Genomic DNA, 16,323 nt, shown 5'->3' with positions numbered 1-16,323 from the left:
GGACCATTGGGCTTTTTTTTTCTTTTTGTTTTGGTCGAAGACCAATTACTATTAGTCTTCCACATTTTTTAGTTAGGGCTAACTTGAGCCACAGCCCGAGCTACATTCATTCTGGCGAAGTTTGACATGTATTTTTAAGGTCATATTTGGTGAGTATGATTGGATTAAATTATGAGATAGGATTGAATTACGTTGGATTGGAAATGATAAGTATTCTTCATTGGCACTACTGCCCCGAGTCCGTGTGCCGGCTCTAGTTTTTTAGTAAATACCCTTAGCTAACAGAACTACAAAACTTCTACCAACAATCCCTTTTCTTTTTCAAGTATATGAAAGACTATGTCATCCTTCATTTCACAAAATAAAGGGCATACCAAAAATCCCACATTTATCAATATGATGACTCAGCATACTGTCGGTCGGGAATCACATCCCATACGTATGCCCCAGTAGTGGCCCTAATGAAATGGACATCCATCCGTGCATGCAGCGCCGATAGGTCTACACCTTATTCAGTCACAAACAGCATCCCAAACTCTCTCTTCTGCTCTCTTTTTTTTTTCTCTTTTTTTTTCTTGAAAAATTTTATAAAAAAATTACAAAAGGCGAATGCTTTGTTTGACATTTTGTCTCTGTCTCCGACGTGTCAATTTGTTAGACGACCTTTCATAATAATAATAACAAAATACAAATTTAAGTAATAATATATGGTACAAAAGTAAATGAATTAAAAAATACGTAGCCTTTGCTTCAAGATTATTCCCCTCTATCCACACTCGCACACCATCAGACATTTGGGACTATTTAAAATCATAAAACCCACATTGAAATCAGGCAGCGTTATTTAACTAATCCGAATGATTAAAGTTGTAATTGGACACATGATTAAGACACCGATCTCTTGTCGGGCGGGGAAAAGAAAAAGTTTGTCTTAAAACAAATCAATCGTAATTAATTAAAATTAGAGTAATGTCAAAGAATTGAAGAAGTAAAGGGGACAAGGACAACAATGCGTGGTGAATAATGTTCATGATGTTTGTTTTTATTTTTTTATTTTTTTCTGATTGTTTTTATTTTCCTGCAAAATCTAAATCTAGTTACGTTTCACCAACCGATTCATTTGGCGGTGTCCCCCCCACTTGGCTCGGCAACAAAATATCGGCTGCTGATTTCGTTCGTGTATCTTTTTGCAGTTTTTGTTTAGACAACACATTGAAAACTTAGGATGTTTTTTTAATGTTTATGCTGCATTTGGTTCTGAGCGTCGGTGGCTACTGGGGGTTGAGAGGAAGCCGCCACGAAAGTTAAAGTATGTCATAGATCCACGCAGTAATGGGCTTCCCCTCATGGCATTGCATTGTAACCATGAAATTATGAACCTTTTCGATTGTTTTTGGATTGCATGAATATATGAAGGGACAATGAATTTGGTAGACTTGTGGTCCACAACCTCAAATGATAAATTCCGAATTGTTTTCTCTTACAGTAAAACCGAGTGATATGTTACGTTGTCTGATTATCAATAAAGATTGTTGATTAGATTCGAATGTGTGATTTTAATTTATAATATAGTATTAACCGATTATGACGCATGATGTTACGGCTCTATATGAATTATAATATATGTGCAGTCATCTAGATATAAACACTAAACCTTATATAATTTATGTAGACTATGTTAACATATCGTGTCATGTTACCTTTACATTCAATAATTTCTCCACATTAATCTATATAACACACTAGTTTTTTTATTTGTTAAGATAATACAACTCTTGTTACACCAGAAAAAGAAATGATATAAAACGAAAAGAAAAAGAATAAAAAGTTGGGACCTAGTGGCGGGAACTCGTGCACAATTATAATAGAAAGGAAAAAGAATAGTGCCGGTAGTTTGAAGGAAAGAGGAGGAGATAGACTATGCGAAGCATCTTCGAGAGGAGCCAACCATTGGGATATGCTTTTAGTGCTCGACAAAATATTGAGACTATTAATTTGGTCAAAAGGAGACTCGGCCTAATCAATTGGTGGGATCATCATCACTTAAATTAGCTATGGCTTTATCATCACTTAATTTCTTATATGGTTAGAGGTCTTTTCTCTATCTACCCAGTTGACAACTTCCACATCACATAGGTCAAAGCCATATGTTAGCCAATATATGACGTACACGAAGGCGTGTTAAGGGCATTTGTTCACTCGCGTTTCGACAATTTCAACCTTGTTCACATAGAGCTATTCATAGGCCGAAAGTGACCTTGGCCCCCTTCCATCTTCTCATCTCCTTTACTATAGAGAGAGTATATGCATAGGTTACAGTAAAAAAAATCCCATAATTTTAAACTTACGCTCCCCAAATATTAAACTCTAATTCCGCCACTGCGCATAGGTAACCGTTGATGACAAATTCGGCATATGTATGTGTATGTGCACCTAAAACTCTCGAGGTATCAATAAGATGCAGCCACATATTTTGAATCAGTTGAGATAGATTGGGACTAATCACGGAATTGAAGATGTATAAATGAGAGGAGGGTGCAACTAATTGTTGCCTTTTTGACAAGTCTATAGGAAAGTTCCGTACAGAAATCAGCTGCAGGTTGGGTACGGGACCCGGACAACTGTAATGGACAGGATCAACACGTACACCATGCTAGCTACCATCTCACTGCTGAATGCATGTATCAAAATCTAAAGAGATACGCCCATTTATTGAGACACCTGGTTATGGATGGCTCGAATATATATATAGGAGTATGTTTCATGGAATAATTTTCACTCCTCAAATTGTCATATTGTGAATTGGAACTATTATAGTTGATTAGGCAAATATATCTAGAATTATAACACATTAGATACATCACACATGACAAGAAGACATTGTTCACAAATAATAACTAGTGAGATCGATTTGGTAAAAGTATATGTGAGTTATATAACATATCAGATATCTAACAAGAGGGGGACGTTACTCATAATCAATACATGCACGCATCTTAAAATGTAAGCGGTAGAAATGCAGGAAATGATTGATCCAGCAAAGGGTGAGATATCCGGCTTTAAATGTCGGTACAACCGTACAAGAAGAAGCCGGTTGAGAAGGAAAATCAAAGAATCATAGCAACACTCACATGTTATCAGGTCCTACAAAGGATTTGATGGATTTTCATGGCTTATAAGCATCACAGGATCATCCCACAGCCAGTTCACTATAGTCTCTCTCTAGAGATGTTGAATTGTTTTGTAGGGCATGCACCAGTGTACGTAGTACTTGATGGAAAATGAAAATAAATGCATGGGGAGGGTAGGTCACTATATTTAGGGTTAGGGCTCCACCCGATATGACAGTCTATCCATATATGATTAATTGGGTGCAAATTTAAGTCCTAGGAGAAGATCACAGGATCCATCCATCCATGTCCATCCTCACCCAAAAACAAAAAAAGAAACAAGTATCTTTTTGCATTCAGCACAGTTAGAAAAGGAAAATGCTTTGAGGGAGTGGTTAATTTCATGTAATGTTTAAAAGTGGTGTTGGGTTTAGGAGAATTTGAAACTTTGAAAACGACTCTAAGGAAAAAGAGTGAAAATTTGAAAGAAACATGGCGCTTTAGAAAGACTGGCTTAGGTAAAGGGAGACAAGACAATGAGAAAGAAAGGGGATGAAGTTTCAATTTAAAGCATTATTCATTTATTATTGTGAGTAGCCTAAGGTTTTTTAGGGAGATTCATTATTATACGGGCCCAAAGGTTTTTTTTAAATTTTATAAATTATAAAACTGACATCAATTTCTTAAAACAAGCCCAACCCCAAAACCTCATTAAAAAAAACTCAAAACACTCAATAGGGCATCAAAGTAATTTAATAATCAAAATTAAATTTAATAGGTCCAGTTGTCATTTTTTGAATTTTTTATTTATAAAAATTAAATGGTGTATGATTTATATATTTTTAGTGCTAAGAACAAATATATGACTAAATATCTCTTTTTTATTATCCGTCAAGTACTTCCCATTCCTTCCATAATATTTGAACCCAAGAAGATATTCTATATGTTTTCAACATGCCAGAGAGGTAAGGTACCACGGACATACTTTGGTACAATATGATAAGATTATATTTATGGGGGTTCAATCATTTAGCTCCTCTCCTTCTTATTCTTATTCAAATTGTTAAGCAGTAGTAGGTGACATTCATTAAAGTATGCGGCTATGGAGTTATAAATCAAACATTTTACTGACATATTAAAATTGTGAACATAAGCTGCTTTACGTTATCTGTATTATAAACCTTAAACCAAATCCTAAAATATTTTATGCAATTGACGAAAATGGGAGAAAAAGAGAGTTAATTAGACTCGGTTAAAGGTTCAATTCCCTTTTATTGTAACAAAGCGTTAAGTAGAATGATGACGGTGAATCTTTTAAGTCTTCTTTCAAAGTTCACCGATTATGTACGTTAAATTTGAATGTAAGAGTGCGCTTCCGTATGTTTATTTTTCTTTAATATGCAAAATGGGGTCCCTTACGTCACTTTACACACTAACCCGTAATTTAATGGAAAGTTCAGAAGCCTTAAAAGTAATGTAGAGAATAATCTTTTACCTTCCAAAGGGTCGATCCGTTCGACTCCTGGACTGTCCTTTTAGTCAACTACCTCTTCAAAAAACGCCAAAACAACAAAAGCCCAAGAATATTTTCTACCATGCACCAAATCCATACAAACTCTTTTTTTTATTTTAAAGAATTGTGGCGGTATCATAGCTCAGCTCCCTCCAACAAGCCACAACAGCAACAGCATCTTTTATTTTCCTGAATAATTTTTAAAAATTAAATTTATTTATAAGAAAAAAAAAAAAAAACACTTGGTCGTATGGTAGTGGCAACCTAAGAATGTTCCAAGATGGTCACAAAAACATTCGATTAATAAATTAAAACCAAAAAAATGTGGCGAAAATAAAATAAAAGAAAAACTTAATATCACTCTCTCACCCCATCCCCTTCAAATTCTCACACCTATAAAAGCCCTCTTAGTGGCTAGCTACTCCCTACCCATCTTCATCCACTACTACTAGCTACCTAAGCTACAACCCTTTACCTAAATCTTCAGTACGTACGGTGGTCTTTTTTGCATTAAAGCTCCAAAAATGGCGGCTCTGTCCACATCCTCCCCCATGCTCAACATTGACACAAACTCTCCCGACGTTGACAAGCTCTCCTACGAAATCTTCTCCATTCTCGAAAACAACTTCCTCTTCGGCTACAACAACAACGGCAGCACCGGCGCCAACGAAAACCCAACAGCCCAAAACCTCCTTTCCGACCCCAAACCCACCAATCTCTCCACTCCCCTCCATCACATGCATTCTAGCAAACACTTCACGGGCAAGGTCCGCGTCCTCGCCATTGACGCCGCCGGCGCCACCGACGGCCTCCTCGCCGCCAACTCCCTCGCCCATCTAGAGTCATCTCTCCGCCGCAAGTCCGGCAATCCCAACGCCGCCATCTCCGACTTCTTCGATGTCGTTTCCGGCTCGGGCTCCGGCGGCATTCTCGCCGCTCTCCTCTTCACTCGGGGGTCTAAGGACGGGTCGACCCGACCCATGTTCACCGCTCAGGAGGCCCTCAACTTCCTCCTCGACAACCGCCGCAGGATCTTCAGGTCGTCGCCGGGAGGTATTTTCCGGCGGATTTTCCGGCCGACGAGGGCGGAGAAGGAGAGGGAGAAGCTCTTCCGCAAGACGTTCGGCGACCATCTGAGCCTCAAGGACACGCTGAAGTCGGTGCTCATTCCGTGCTACGACATGTCGTCCCGCGCGCCTTTCTTGTTTTCGCGGGCGGACGCGGTGGAGATGGACGGCTACGATTTCAAGATGATGGACGTGTGCGCCGCCACGTCGGCGCAGCCTGCAGTGGAGGTGAGGTCGGTGGACGGGAGGACGAAGATCATGGCCGTCGACGGGGGGATCGCGATGAACAATCCTACGGCTGCGGCAATTACGCACGTGCTGAATAATAAGCAGGAGTTTCCGTTCTGCAATGGGGTTGAGGATCTGTTGGTTGTGTCTCTCGGAAATGGAGAGTCGGAGCTCGGAAATTTGTCCCCTTCTGGCTGCCTCAAAATAGCCGGTGAAGGAGCTTCCGACTTGGTAAGAATTCTGATTATTTTTTATTTTTGGATGCTTAATTATTATGAGATTAAATGAATTTTACTCGACTAATTGAGAAATTCACTAGTAAAAAAAAATTAATATGGTTTATGATTTGTTAATTTAATATGGTTTTCTAAGGAAAAAAATTTTGATTTGGTTTATGATTCTTGTACTATATGTATGGTGGTTGGGGTGGCATGATAAAAGTGCCACCTAATTATTAATATAGAAAAAAAAAAAAAAAAGAGGCCCTTTCGTTCCTTTTGTGCAATATTTTTAATTTGGTGCTCAATGAATTCGATTTTCTTTTTATGAGTAGGTCAGCTAACTAATCATTTTCTTTCCCTTCTTCTGTAATTAAAGGTTGATCAAGCTGTTTCCATGGCGTTTGGACAATCTCGAGCAAGCAATTATGTCCGCGTGCAAGCCAACGGCATCATCTCGAAAATGCACGGAGGTCTGCAGGCCTCAAACAAGAACAAGAACAAGAAGATAGACATGTTGGCCTTGACAGAGGAAATGTTGGCGCAGAAAAATGTGGAGGCCGTACTATTCAAAGGCAAGAAAATGGTGGAGAGCACAAATGTGGAGAAGCTTGAGATGTTTGCTGGGGAGCTGATTAAGGAAGAAGAGAGGAGAAAAACTTGCTTCTTGCCAACTGTGGTTTTGAAGCAGACTTGTTCAACATCGCCTAGCAGAACATCATCCGCCACAACCCTATCAACCATGTCATCTTCATGTTAAATTAATTAGTCTTAATTACTACCTTAAGCATTCGCAGCCGGTCGGGATGATTGAGATTAAGCATCCGAGTCTGAGCTGAGCTGCTGAGTTTGAGAATTTGGGGTTTAAGTTTTATTTTGCTAGCTGATGATCATGAAGTGTATATGTATGGTAGAAGGGGGTTTGCAATGTGTATACGAGTTAAGTATGAAGGCAATGCAAGTAGTGGCAAAGTGTAATCAAATTCAAGATTGGAGTTTTTCTATATTATAATATAATATATATACATTTTAATTTGGAATCGTACTTAGCTTCCTTTTGCTTTTGAATGAGGGCTGGGGCTACATGTTAGACATTTGAATATGCAATAGCAGTTGTTGGATGCATATTCTACTCATTCATGGAAACCCCATCACCTCTCACTTTAGATTTTAAATGTGTTTAGGGAATCAAGTTAGTTCAATTGAGGCCATGATGGGCAGTTTGCATAATAACTTGATTTAAAGAGAACCATAAATTTTGGAAAAAAGAAAAAGAAAAGAAGTAAACAAATATATTTCCATAATTTGGGCTACAAAACCTCTATAGTGAAATGTATATTAGTGTTTCCGGTCTTTGTTTAGGGCTGGTGTTGTTGTCGTGTCACAATTTGTGCTGGTTTTGGATGTTATTTTGCTCATTGGGGGAGGAGGGATTCGAACACATGACATTAGGTTCATGTATAACTGCTCTTAACTACTTGGGCTAAAAATTCATTATGAATTAATGTTTTAGATGTTCTTTTATGCTTTATTACTAGTAGTACTAGTATATGCCGACATGGTGTTACAGTCACATTGAACAATTTCTTCATATATCGGATCTTTTCTTTTTTGTGTGTGTTTGTTGGTTTGGATTGGGGGATTGGGCTGCATATTCTGTTTTGCTGGGCCAATCTTAATTAAACCTAATTTGTTGGGCCTCTTATATTCCTCTAGCTTCTGGGTTTCGTTCAGTGCTTTTGATTTAAAAAATGAAAACTAAATCTGGACTGACTTGAGTGGAACAAAAGAATATAGTTTTTGGGTTCCACCGTTCCAAATTTCAATTCTGAAAAAGAAAGAACCCGAATTAGGTCGGTTCGGAGAATCAAGGAATTTACGCCGACATTACTCTCCAGTTGATATAAATTCCACAAACTTTAAAAGAACCGTAGAGTTACAGAAGAGGCGGCAAGAAGAGAAGGCCTCTGTGGGTACGCAATGTCACCTGCGGATGGTGATGTCTCAGAAAGCCTCTCTGATATTGACGATGCAGAGGTACGCAGATAATTATATATATACTGCTCTTGCTTTTCTTGAGTTTGAATCGTGGTTGCCCATTTTTCTCAAGTTGATGAATAGAAGGTAGATGCTCAAATTCCTCAATGATGATTTGAATTTAATCTACATATCAATGCTCTTGGAATTTCCTTTCATGGTTATTGTGAAAAGTTTTGTTCTTGGTTCATGACAATCAACCACATTTTCTATGTTTTAAAATAAAGGGTAAAAATTAATGAAAGACAAAAGCAGTGATCCTGAAACTGAAAGTTACCCCCTGCCCATGATCCGTCAGCTTTCTTCAACATCACTTCCATCATAGCCACTTGGTATATAGTGCTTGGTCTAGACTTATCTGTAAACTGCTGTCTTTGATTTGGATTTGTATATGATTGTTGCTTCAACTTTTTATTTTTGGAATTTTGACATGGAAGGCATGATGGTTTGTAGGTTGTTGGGTACCTTAACAGCAAGCAGGCGGCACTGTTTAAAAGAATGATTTGGGAAGCAATGAACAAGGACTATGATAAGGTAATGCCTTTGGAAATCCATAAATTTTGTCATATGTGTGTTCACAAGGATTCGGTGCAATGCTAGGGGCTTTCTTAGTTTCTGTTTGTTCCATGGTTTCTTCTTATTTGTTGTCTATATTTTTGGCTTTTGAGTCTTTAGATTGAAAATCATTGAGGTTATGTAGTTAATCATGATTATCAGCCCCTGCATTATTTGCCTCTTCATTCTCCTTAGCTCTTTGATTGTGCAGGAATTCTTCACTTTTAAAACTGACCTCGTTTCTGGTATTTGAGTTTATGTTTGCTGCATGTCATATGTGCATTGTGATCTGAAGCATAGGCTTGGAAGTTTGTGTATGTTTTACTGCATGTCATGGGTGTTTCACTTCAATCTTATTTGCATTTGACTTATTTTTTTGATCTTTCGACTATTTGTGTATGTTTTACTGCCAGCATTGAGTCTTATGTATTGCTCTCTATTTGCAACTATAAAATTGGCAGGGAAAGAGTAGAAAACGAGCCAGAATGGCCAAGAAAGCTGCTCCTGCTAAAAAGCCAAAAGAGGCTGTCAAAGTTTCTACTGTGATGGATACTAAGAATGTAAGTTAATATTAAACTGGTTTATGGGATTTTGGTGCTTAAATTTTCCTGCTATGTTGATTGTCCTACTTATAATTTATTTAACAGATACTAATGTGACATTTTGTTCTTGCAGAGGCTGAGTTCAAAAATCAACTATGAAGCTTTGGATAAATTAAATGAAGAGCTTGTAAGCATCTTTTATATGTCTTGTTTTAGAATCAATTTTGCTTTATTCATGCTTTGCAAATCCCATATTATGTTCTGTCAACACCCAAGGTCTCGTTAACTGATGCACAGACTACAAGCGACTAAAAGCCAATAAAATCTAATGGGACGTTTAATTTCGATTGTCAAATGATGTCACTTGTTCAATATATTTTTTTGTTTTCTTAATGGCTGGTTAGTGGGGGGCAGACACCAAATTCATGTTTAATGGAATAAAGGTATATACAAGTGTCACAAACCATGGCAAGATAGAACTTAATACGTAAAAGAATGATCAATTGGGCAGGTTGTTTACTTATTGGGCAATTAATTGGAGACTTAGAAAAATAGGAAAATCTTTCATCTTTTTACATGGTTAATAGTTTTTTTTGCCATGCAATGCAGTTCCTAGTTAGAAATCCTGGTAATGTTTTAATGAATGGTGTCTTTCTGCGAGTAATTGCTAGAACCTTTTCTAATTTTTTTTCCCCATGTGTAAAATCAGGGTTATGCACCTGCATTCGAAGAAGGCACAAAGTCTAATTGTGGCAGTCATGGCGATATGCAACTGTCAAATGAGAAGAACAGTTTTGAAGGCAGCCATGATGATGATTTTGAGCATGAAAGTGATGGATACAGTGAAGAGGCTGAAGCCAGACAAGGCCATGATGATGTTACATATGTTGCAAATGACGAATATAATGGATGCAACTATGATGACGAATACAATTACGATGAGGAATGCGATTTTGACGAATTATGACTCAAATAGTCAATTCTTTTTTCATGATCCAGTTGTATCATGTTACGATCAAAAGGTTAAGCAATTAAAACTTTTGGTTTTTTATTTATAACTTTTTTGAATTGGTATCTGTCTGAGGAGCGATGCAATTGAGCATTGCTTGCATGTCAAACTATGTGAACTATAACCATGAGCCCAAATTTGTAAATTGAAACGCTGAATGGTTGGTTCCAAGCTGTTCACACTTTCTTTAGTGTAGAGAGAAGCACCAGTTTGAAAACGATATTTCCCCAACATTGACAACACCAAAAGACTTCTCAATATTATATACAAGTCTGATGAAAATATGATAATTGGTTTGTATCTCAAACTGTGAATTTATATAATTCAGTTAAATTTATTCAATGTTGAAATTCTTTACATAGGAACACAGACTGAATTGTCTCGGTTCCAACTTCCAAGCTGTTTAGATTTTGCTAGCGAGAGCATGGTATGATGGCCCTGAGCATGTCTTCTTCTTCCTTAACATTGGCAACACCAACAACCTTCTAAACTCGTAAAGCCTTGGCCTCAATCTGAACTTCCTCACCAGGGTAAGCATAGGCTCCTCCATGCATGAAATTGCCTCCTTTCAGTAAACAAGGGGGTACTTTGAAGGAGCAAACAATACGACCTGGTTAGATCAACTTTAATGCCTTTCATGATAAAGGACTCAAAGAACTTGTCTGGCAGCCCATCCATTGTCATTGCCATTTCACCTTCTTTCTCCAAGAACTTCTTCACTAACTCCATACTTGTTTCCTCATTTCTCCAGAAGCCTTAGCCATCAGAGAAACAACAAATAAAAGTGTCACATTCAAAGGGTCCTAATACCCTTAGCCCAAGCCATTTGCAAACCTCTAAGGGGATTCCATTACTTAGCCTATGAGGGAAACATGCATTTAAATTTAAACTCATGGATTTTAAGCTACAACACACATGAATCAAACATTCAAAGAAAGCGACTTTTAGATCTTATTAAGCCTAATGCTACCAAATTCCAAGTATCTTTCTAGGTCTAATCTCACTTGAGCACAAAAGAAAAGGGAGGAAACGATGAGACTCTCTTATCCTTGAAGCTCTCTTGGACGGTCTCCGACTTTTCATCTTTGGAAAGACCTTTTTCCTTGTTGCTTGCTTCATAGAGTCTTCACAAGGTACCAAAGTAAATACCCTCTAGTTCATACACACAAACGTAGTGTAAGAGATGAAGAAGATGACCAATAGGAGGTAAGGTGCTAGCCCTCTCCTCTTGGTGGCCGGTTTTAGCATGGTAGAGTGGAGATTTCTCTCCTCTCAAACCCACTCCAAAGTTGGATTCTTCAAACCCTAGAAAGAAAACGGTCCAAGTGTGGCTTATATAAGCCAATACAAAAGATGAAGCAAAACCCCATCCTTGTATTTTAGCCATAGTGTTTCTTGGGCTCATTTAACTTAATTATGTTGTCATACAACACATGTTCTCTTGGGCTCATTTAAATCCAATTTTTTTAGATCTTGAAAATAGTTTGGAGTTCAATACTAAACAAGTTTATGATCTTAAAATCACTCTTTGAAAACTCATGTTTTTAACAAGAATCATAGTTTTTGAATTTACCTTTTTAAGTAGGATACTAAACAGGGCTTAAAGCTCCCAAAATATTAAGGCTTATTTTATGACATGCCCCCTGAAAAGTGTATTTGAGTCTCACTTTGCCCCTTGAAACTCATTTTGTCTCACTTTACTCTCTTTTTTCACATGTATTTGTCTCACTTTGCGTAGATTCCTGCGAGTCCAACAATTTCCAGTCAAAATATTGATTAAAAATTAAAAACTCAATTAATATACATTATGTTTTAAATATTTAATCTTATTTAAAATTGAGTTTTTAATTTTTAATTAATATTTTGACCAGAAATTGTTAGCCTTACCGGAATCGAGGCAAAGTGACGCAAATATGTGTGGAAAATGGGGTAAAGTGAGACAAAATGAGTTTCAAGGGCAATGACAAATTCAGGAAAGTGGGTTAATATTTTTCTTGGCTTTGGGGACTCCAAGTAAAATAATAATAATAATAATAATATAATAACATTTAAAATATTTCAAAACCAGAAAGTAACAAATAAAATAATAAAATAACATCTTTAAAGAAAAAATCTAAAACAAACCTTTATCCTTCTCTCAAAACTACTAGGCAGCTAGAAGAAGCAATGCAAATGCAATTCAACAGAAGCAATCCAAACTACAGAGGGACCAGACTAGCCACTATTTAACCTCAAGCCTTGGAGTTTCAACTTTAAAACCACCTTAATTAGTTGATACTTGTAAAATATTTAAAATAGCGCCAAAAAATAGGGGTTTACAGTTTATTTTGGCAAAAAGGAAAGGGGGTTTACGGCTACTAGGGAACATGAGCATGAAGAAATTATTAAATTTTCTTGTTGGCAAACATTAAATATTTCCCATGTTTGTTTCGATAGTAATTTATTATTACTACCATGTTATTTGTTCCAAAAGCAGTCATAAATGTGTTTTTTTTTTAGTCAAAAGAGGTGAGCTAATATTAAACAAAAAACAATCACAGGCCATGCGACAAAGAAATCGTGGGCTAATATTTTTTGGAGTAGGATTAGCATATAAAATTTGTACTAAGTTCAGTATTTTAAAAAATTTACACCGTACTAGAGCCCAGCCTAGCATGTACATGGATCCGTTCTTATTCAAGGGGCAAAGTGAGACTCAAATACATTTTCAGGGGGTTTATATAAATTTAAAAAAAAGCAAAAAATATTAATACAGAAAGAGAAAATGGAATGGGAAAGTCAATAAAAAATTAATTACAATATATCATTATATTAAAAAAAAAATAGTTTATTTAATTTTAGCCATCCATTGTACTCTAATCTAATTGTTGAAAACTTGTGTCAAATAAAAGAAAGATAATTATCCGGTAAAAGAATATTTTTGTTAAAAAAATCGATTCTATGATGACGTTAGTAGTGGCTCAGTTTCCACATCATCAAAATATGACATTTTGTCGTCCAAAATATCCAATAAGGCCTTGTTTCTTTATTGCCGATTGAAAGATATTTGAATATTTTAAACGTATAGCCGAGCGGCTATACGCTTTAGATATATTCCAGACGAACACGAAGCTTGCATTCGCAGAGTACGGAAGTTGCACTCCCAGTCAAGCCATTTCGCTTCTCTATCAACTCAAGCTTCGATTTCGCCTGCCTCGTCCTCCGGGTTCGGCAACGAAAAAAGACCCAACCCGCCTAGCTACCGCCTAGCCGCCTAGCGACCGCCTAACATCTTCGCGCCCGCCTACCGACCGCCTAGCAGCATCGCGCCTTCCTAGCGACAGCCTAGCCGCCTCGAGCCCGCCTAGCGACCCCCTAGCCACCTAGCCGCCCGCCTAGGCCGATTTTTCGAACACTGCAATTGACTGAAAGTCTGAAACAACAATGGCCTCTTTCAGCGTCCTTTGACTTCTTTTGTAGTCTATGCTTTCTCAGCTGCTTCTGGAGTTTGAACCGTGGTTGCAGATATTGACGATGCAGAGGTAGGCAGATAATAATATATATATATATATATACACACACCTGCTTTTCTTGAGTTTGAATCGTGGTTGCCCATTTTTCTCAAGTTGATGAATAGAAGGTGGATGCTCATATTCCTCAATGATGATTTGAATTTAATCTACATATCAATGCTCTTGGAATATCCTTTCATGGTTATTGTGAAAATTTTGTTCTTGGTTCATGACAATCAACCACATTTTCTATGTTTGAAAATAAAGGATAAAAATTAATGAAAGACAATAGCAGTGATCCTGAAACTGAAAGCTACCCCTGCCCATGATCCATCAGCTTTCTTCAAGGTCACTTCCATCATAGCCACTTGGTATATAGTTCTTGGTCTAGACTTATCTGTAAACTGCTGTTTTTTTTATTTGGATTTGTATATGGTTGTTGCTTCAATTTTTTATTTTTGGAATTTTGACATGGAAGGCATGATGCTTGTGGTTTGTAGGTTGTTGGGTACCTTAACACCAAGCAGGCGGCACTGTTCAAAAGAATGATTTATGAAGCAATGAACAAGGACTATGATAAGGTAATGCCTTTGGAAATCCATAAATTTTATCATATGCGTGTTCACAAGGATTCGGTGCAATGCTAGGGGCTTTCTCAGTTTCTGTTTGTTCCATGGTTTCTTTTTATTTGTTGTCTATATTTTTGGCTTTTGAGTCTTTAGATTGAAAATCATTGAGGTTATGTAGTTAATCATGATTATCAACCCCTGCATTATTTGCCTCTTCATTCTCCTTAGCTCTGTCATTGTGCAGGAGTTCTTCACTTTTAAAACTGACCTCGTTTCTGGTATTTGAGTTTATGTTCGCTGCATGTCATATGTGCATTGTGATATGAAGCATAGGCTTGGAAGTCTCATCCAGCTTAGAATTCTTGCCTAGTTCTGAGCTGTTATTTGAGTCACACACTGCATAACTGTGTTGAAAGTTTTCACTTCAATCTTATTTGCATTTGACTTATTTTTTGATCTTTCGACTATTTGTGCATGTTTTACTGCCAGCATTGACTCTTATGTATTGATCTCTATATGCAACTATAAAATTGGTAGGGAAAGAGTAGAAAACGAGCCAGAATGGCCAAGAAAGCTGCTCCTGCTAAAATGCCAGAAAAGGCTGTCAAAGTTTCTACTGTGATGGATTCTAAGAATGTAAGTTAATAATAAACTGTTTTATGGGATTTTCGGTGCTTAAATTTTCCTGCAATGTTGATTGTCCTACTTATAATTTATTTAACAGATACTATTGTGACATTTTGTTCTTGCAGAGGCTGAGTTCAAAAATCAACTATGAAGCTTTGGATAAATTAAATGAAGAGCTTGTAAGCATCTTTTATATGTCTTATTTTAGAATCAATTTTGCTTTATTCATGCTTTGCAAATCCCATATCATGTTCTGTCAACATCCGAGGTCTTGTTCACTGATGCACAGACCACAAGCGACTAAAAGCCAATCAAATCTAATGGCACGTTTAATTTCGATTGTCAAATGATGTTACTTGTTCAATATATTTTTTTGTTTTCTTAATGTCTGGTTAGTGTGCAGACACCAAATTCCTGTTTAATGGAATAAAGGTATATCCAAGTGTCACAAACTACTCCAGGATAGAACTTAATACATAAAAGAATAATCTTTGGAAGATGGTGTGTTATTATTGAGCATGGATTAAGACATGAAACTGTGATATCTGAAATTCAGTCTGGTGGTTTACTAGAATGATCAGTTAACTAATTGGGCAGTTAATGGGGCAGTTATATGGTTCAAAGTTTTTTTTTTTTTTTTGGTTGTCATTTTATAATGATTTTGCAATGTAGTTCCTAGTTAAAAATCCTGGAAGGTTTTAGAAAATGGAGGTATCTCTCTGCGAGTAATTGCCTGAACTTTAATAGATACCGAATTTGTTTCATATGATCTTTTTCTTCATGTGTAAAATCAGGGTTATGCACCTGCATTTCAGGAAGGCACAAAGTCTAATTGTGGCAGTCTTTGTGATATGCAACTGTCAAATGAGAAGAACAGTCGTGATGATGAGTTTGAGCATGAAAGTAATGGTTACGGTGAAGAGGCTGAAGCCAGACAGGCCAAGATGACGATTCATATGTTGCAAATGACAAATATAATGGATACAATTACGATGATGAATGCAATTATGATGAGGAATGCGATTTTGAAGAATTGACTTAAATAATCAACTTTTTTTTTTCTTGATTTAGATTATTTTTTCATGAACCAGCTGTATCATGTTACAATCTAAAGGTTAAGCAATCGAATCTTCTGGTTTTTAACAACTTTTTCGAATTGGAATCGGTCTGAGGAGAGATGCTATTGAGCATTGTTTGCATGTGAAACTCTTTGAACTATAACCATGAGCAAAATTTGTAAATTGGAACACTGAATTGTTGGTTTAAAGTTGTTCACAGTTTATTGAGTGTAGGGAGAAGCACCAGTTTGACAACGATGTTTCCCCTGTTTTCTTCTTCCTAAATTCAACACTGACAA

General features: G+C 37.0%; 2 protein-coding genes and 1 pseudogene across 2 annotated transcripts; all 3 read left to right on the top strand.

Moving 5' to 3' along the window:
* The first annotated feature begins 5,033 nt into the window (after window positions 1-5,033).
* LOC110746335 (patatin-like protein 3) lies at window positions 5,034-7,176 on the top strand. The gene is made up of 2 exons (XM_021946547.2): window positions 5,034-6,149; window positions 6,516-7,176. The coding sequence occupies exons 1-2, from the start codon at window positions 5,148-5,150 to the stop codon at window positions 6,894-6,896; spliced, it is 1,383 nt and encodes a 460-aa protein (XP_021802239.2). The 5' UTR covers window positions 5,034-5,147; the 3' UTR covers window positions 6,897-7,176.
* Window positions 7,177-8,116: 940 nt separating this feature from the next.
* LOC148295237 (uncharacterized) lies at window positions 8,117-10,237 on the top strand. The gene is made up of 5 exons (XM_088251395.1): window positions 8,117-8,173; window positions 8,627-8,707; window positions 9,190-9,288; window positions 9,404-9,457; window positions 9,980-10,237. Exons 1-5 carry the CDS (start codon window positions 8,117-8,119, stop codon window positions 10,235-10,237), a joined length of 549 nt encoding a protein of 182 aa, XP_088107521.1.
* A 3,533-nt stretch (window positions 10,238-13,770) lies between these two features.
* LOC148295236 (uncharacterized) lies at window positions 13,771-16,008 on the top strand (annotated as a pseudogene).
* The last annotated feature ends 315 nt before the right edge of the window (window positions 16,009-16,323 follow it).

The sequence above is a fragment of the Prunus avium genome, chromosome 4 (genome assembly GCF_965620075.1).
Source record: "Prunus avium chromosome 4, drPruAviu1.hap1.1, whole genome shotgun sequence".
In the NCBI taxonomy this organism is placed as follows: Eukaryota; Viridiplantae; Streptophyta; class Magnoliopsida; order Rosales; family Rosaceae; genus Prunus; species Prunus avium.
The sequence above is the reverse complement of the archived record's forward strand: the minus strand, read 5'-3'. Positions and strand labels throughout refer to the sequence as shown.

Bases quoted from the DNA above. Each gene is read 5' to 3' on its own strand.
- LOC110746335 (XM_021946547.2), top strand. From the start codon at position 5,148: ATGGCGGCTCTGTCCACATCCTCCCCCATGCTCAACATTGACACAAAC. The intron at 6,150-6,515 runs GTAAGAATTCTG...CTGTAATTAAAG, and splicing joins GTGAAGGAGCTTCCGACTTG to GTTGATCAAGCTGTTTCCAT.
- LOC148295237 (XM_088251395.1), top strand. From the start codon at position 8,117: ATGTCACCTGCGGATGGTGATGTCTCAGAAAGCCTCTCTGATATTGAC. The intron at 8,708-9,189 runs GTAATGCCTTTG...TAAAATTGGCAG, and splicing joins TGAACAAGGACTATGATAAG to GGAAAGAGTAGAAAACGAGC. The intron at 9,289-9,403 runs GTAAGTTAATAT...TTGTTCTTGCAG, and splicing joins CTGTGATGGATACTAAGAAT to AGGCTGAGTTCAAAAATCAA.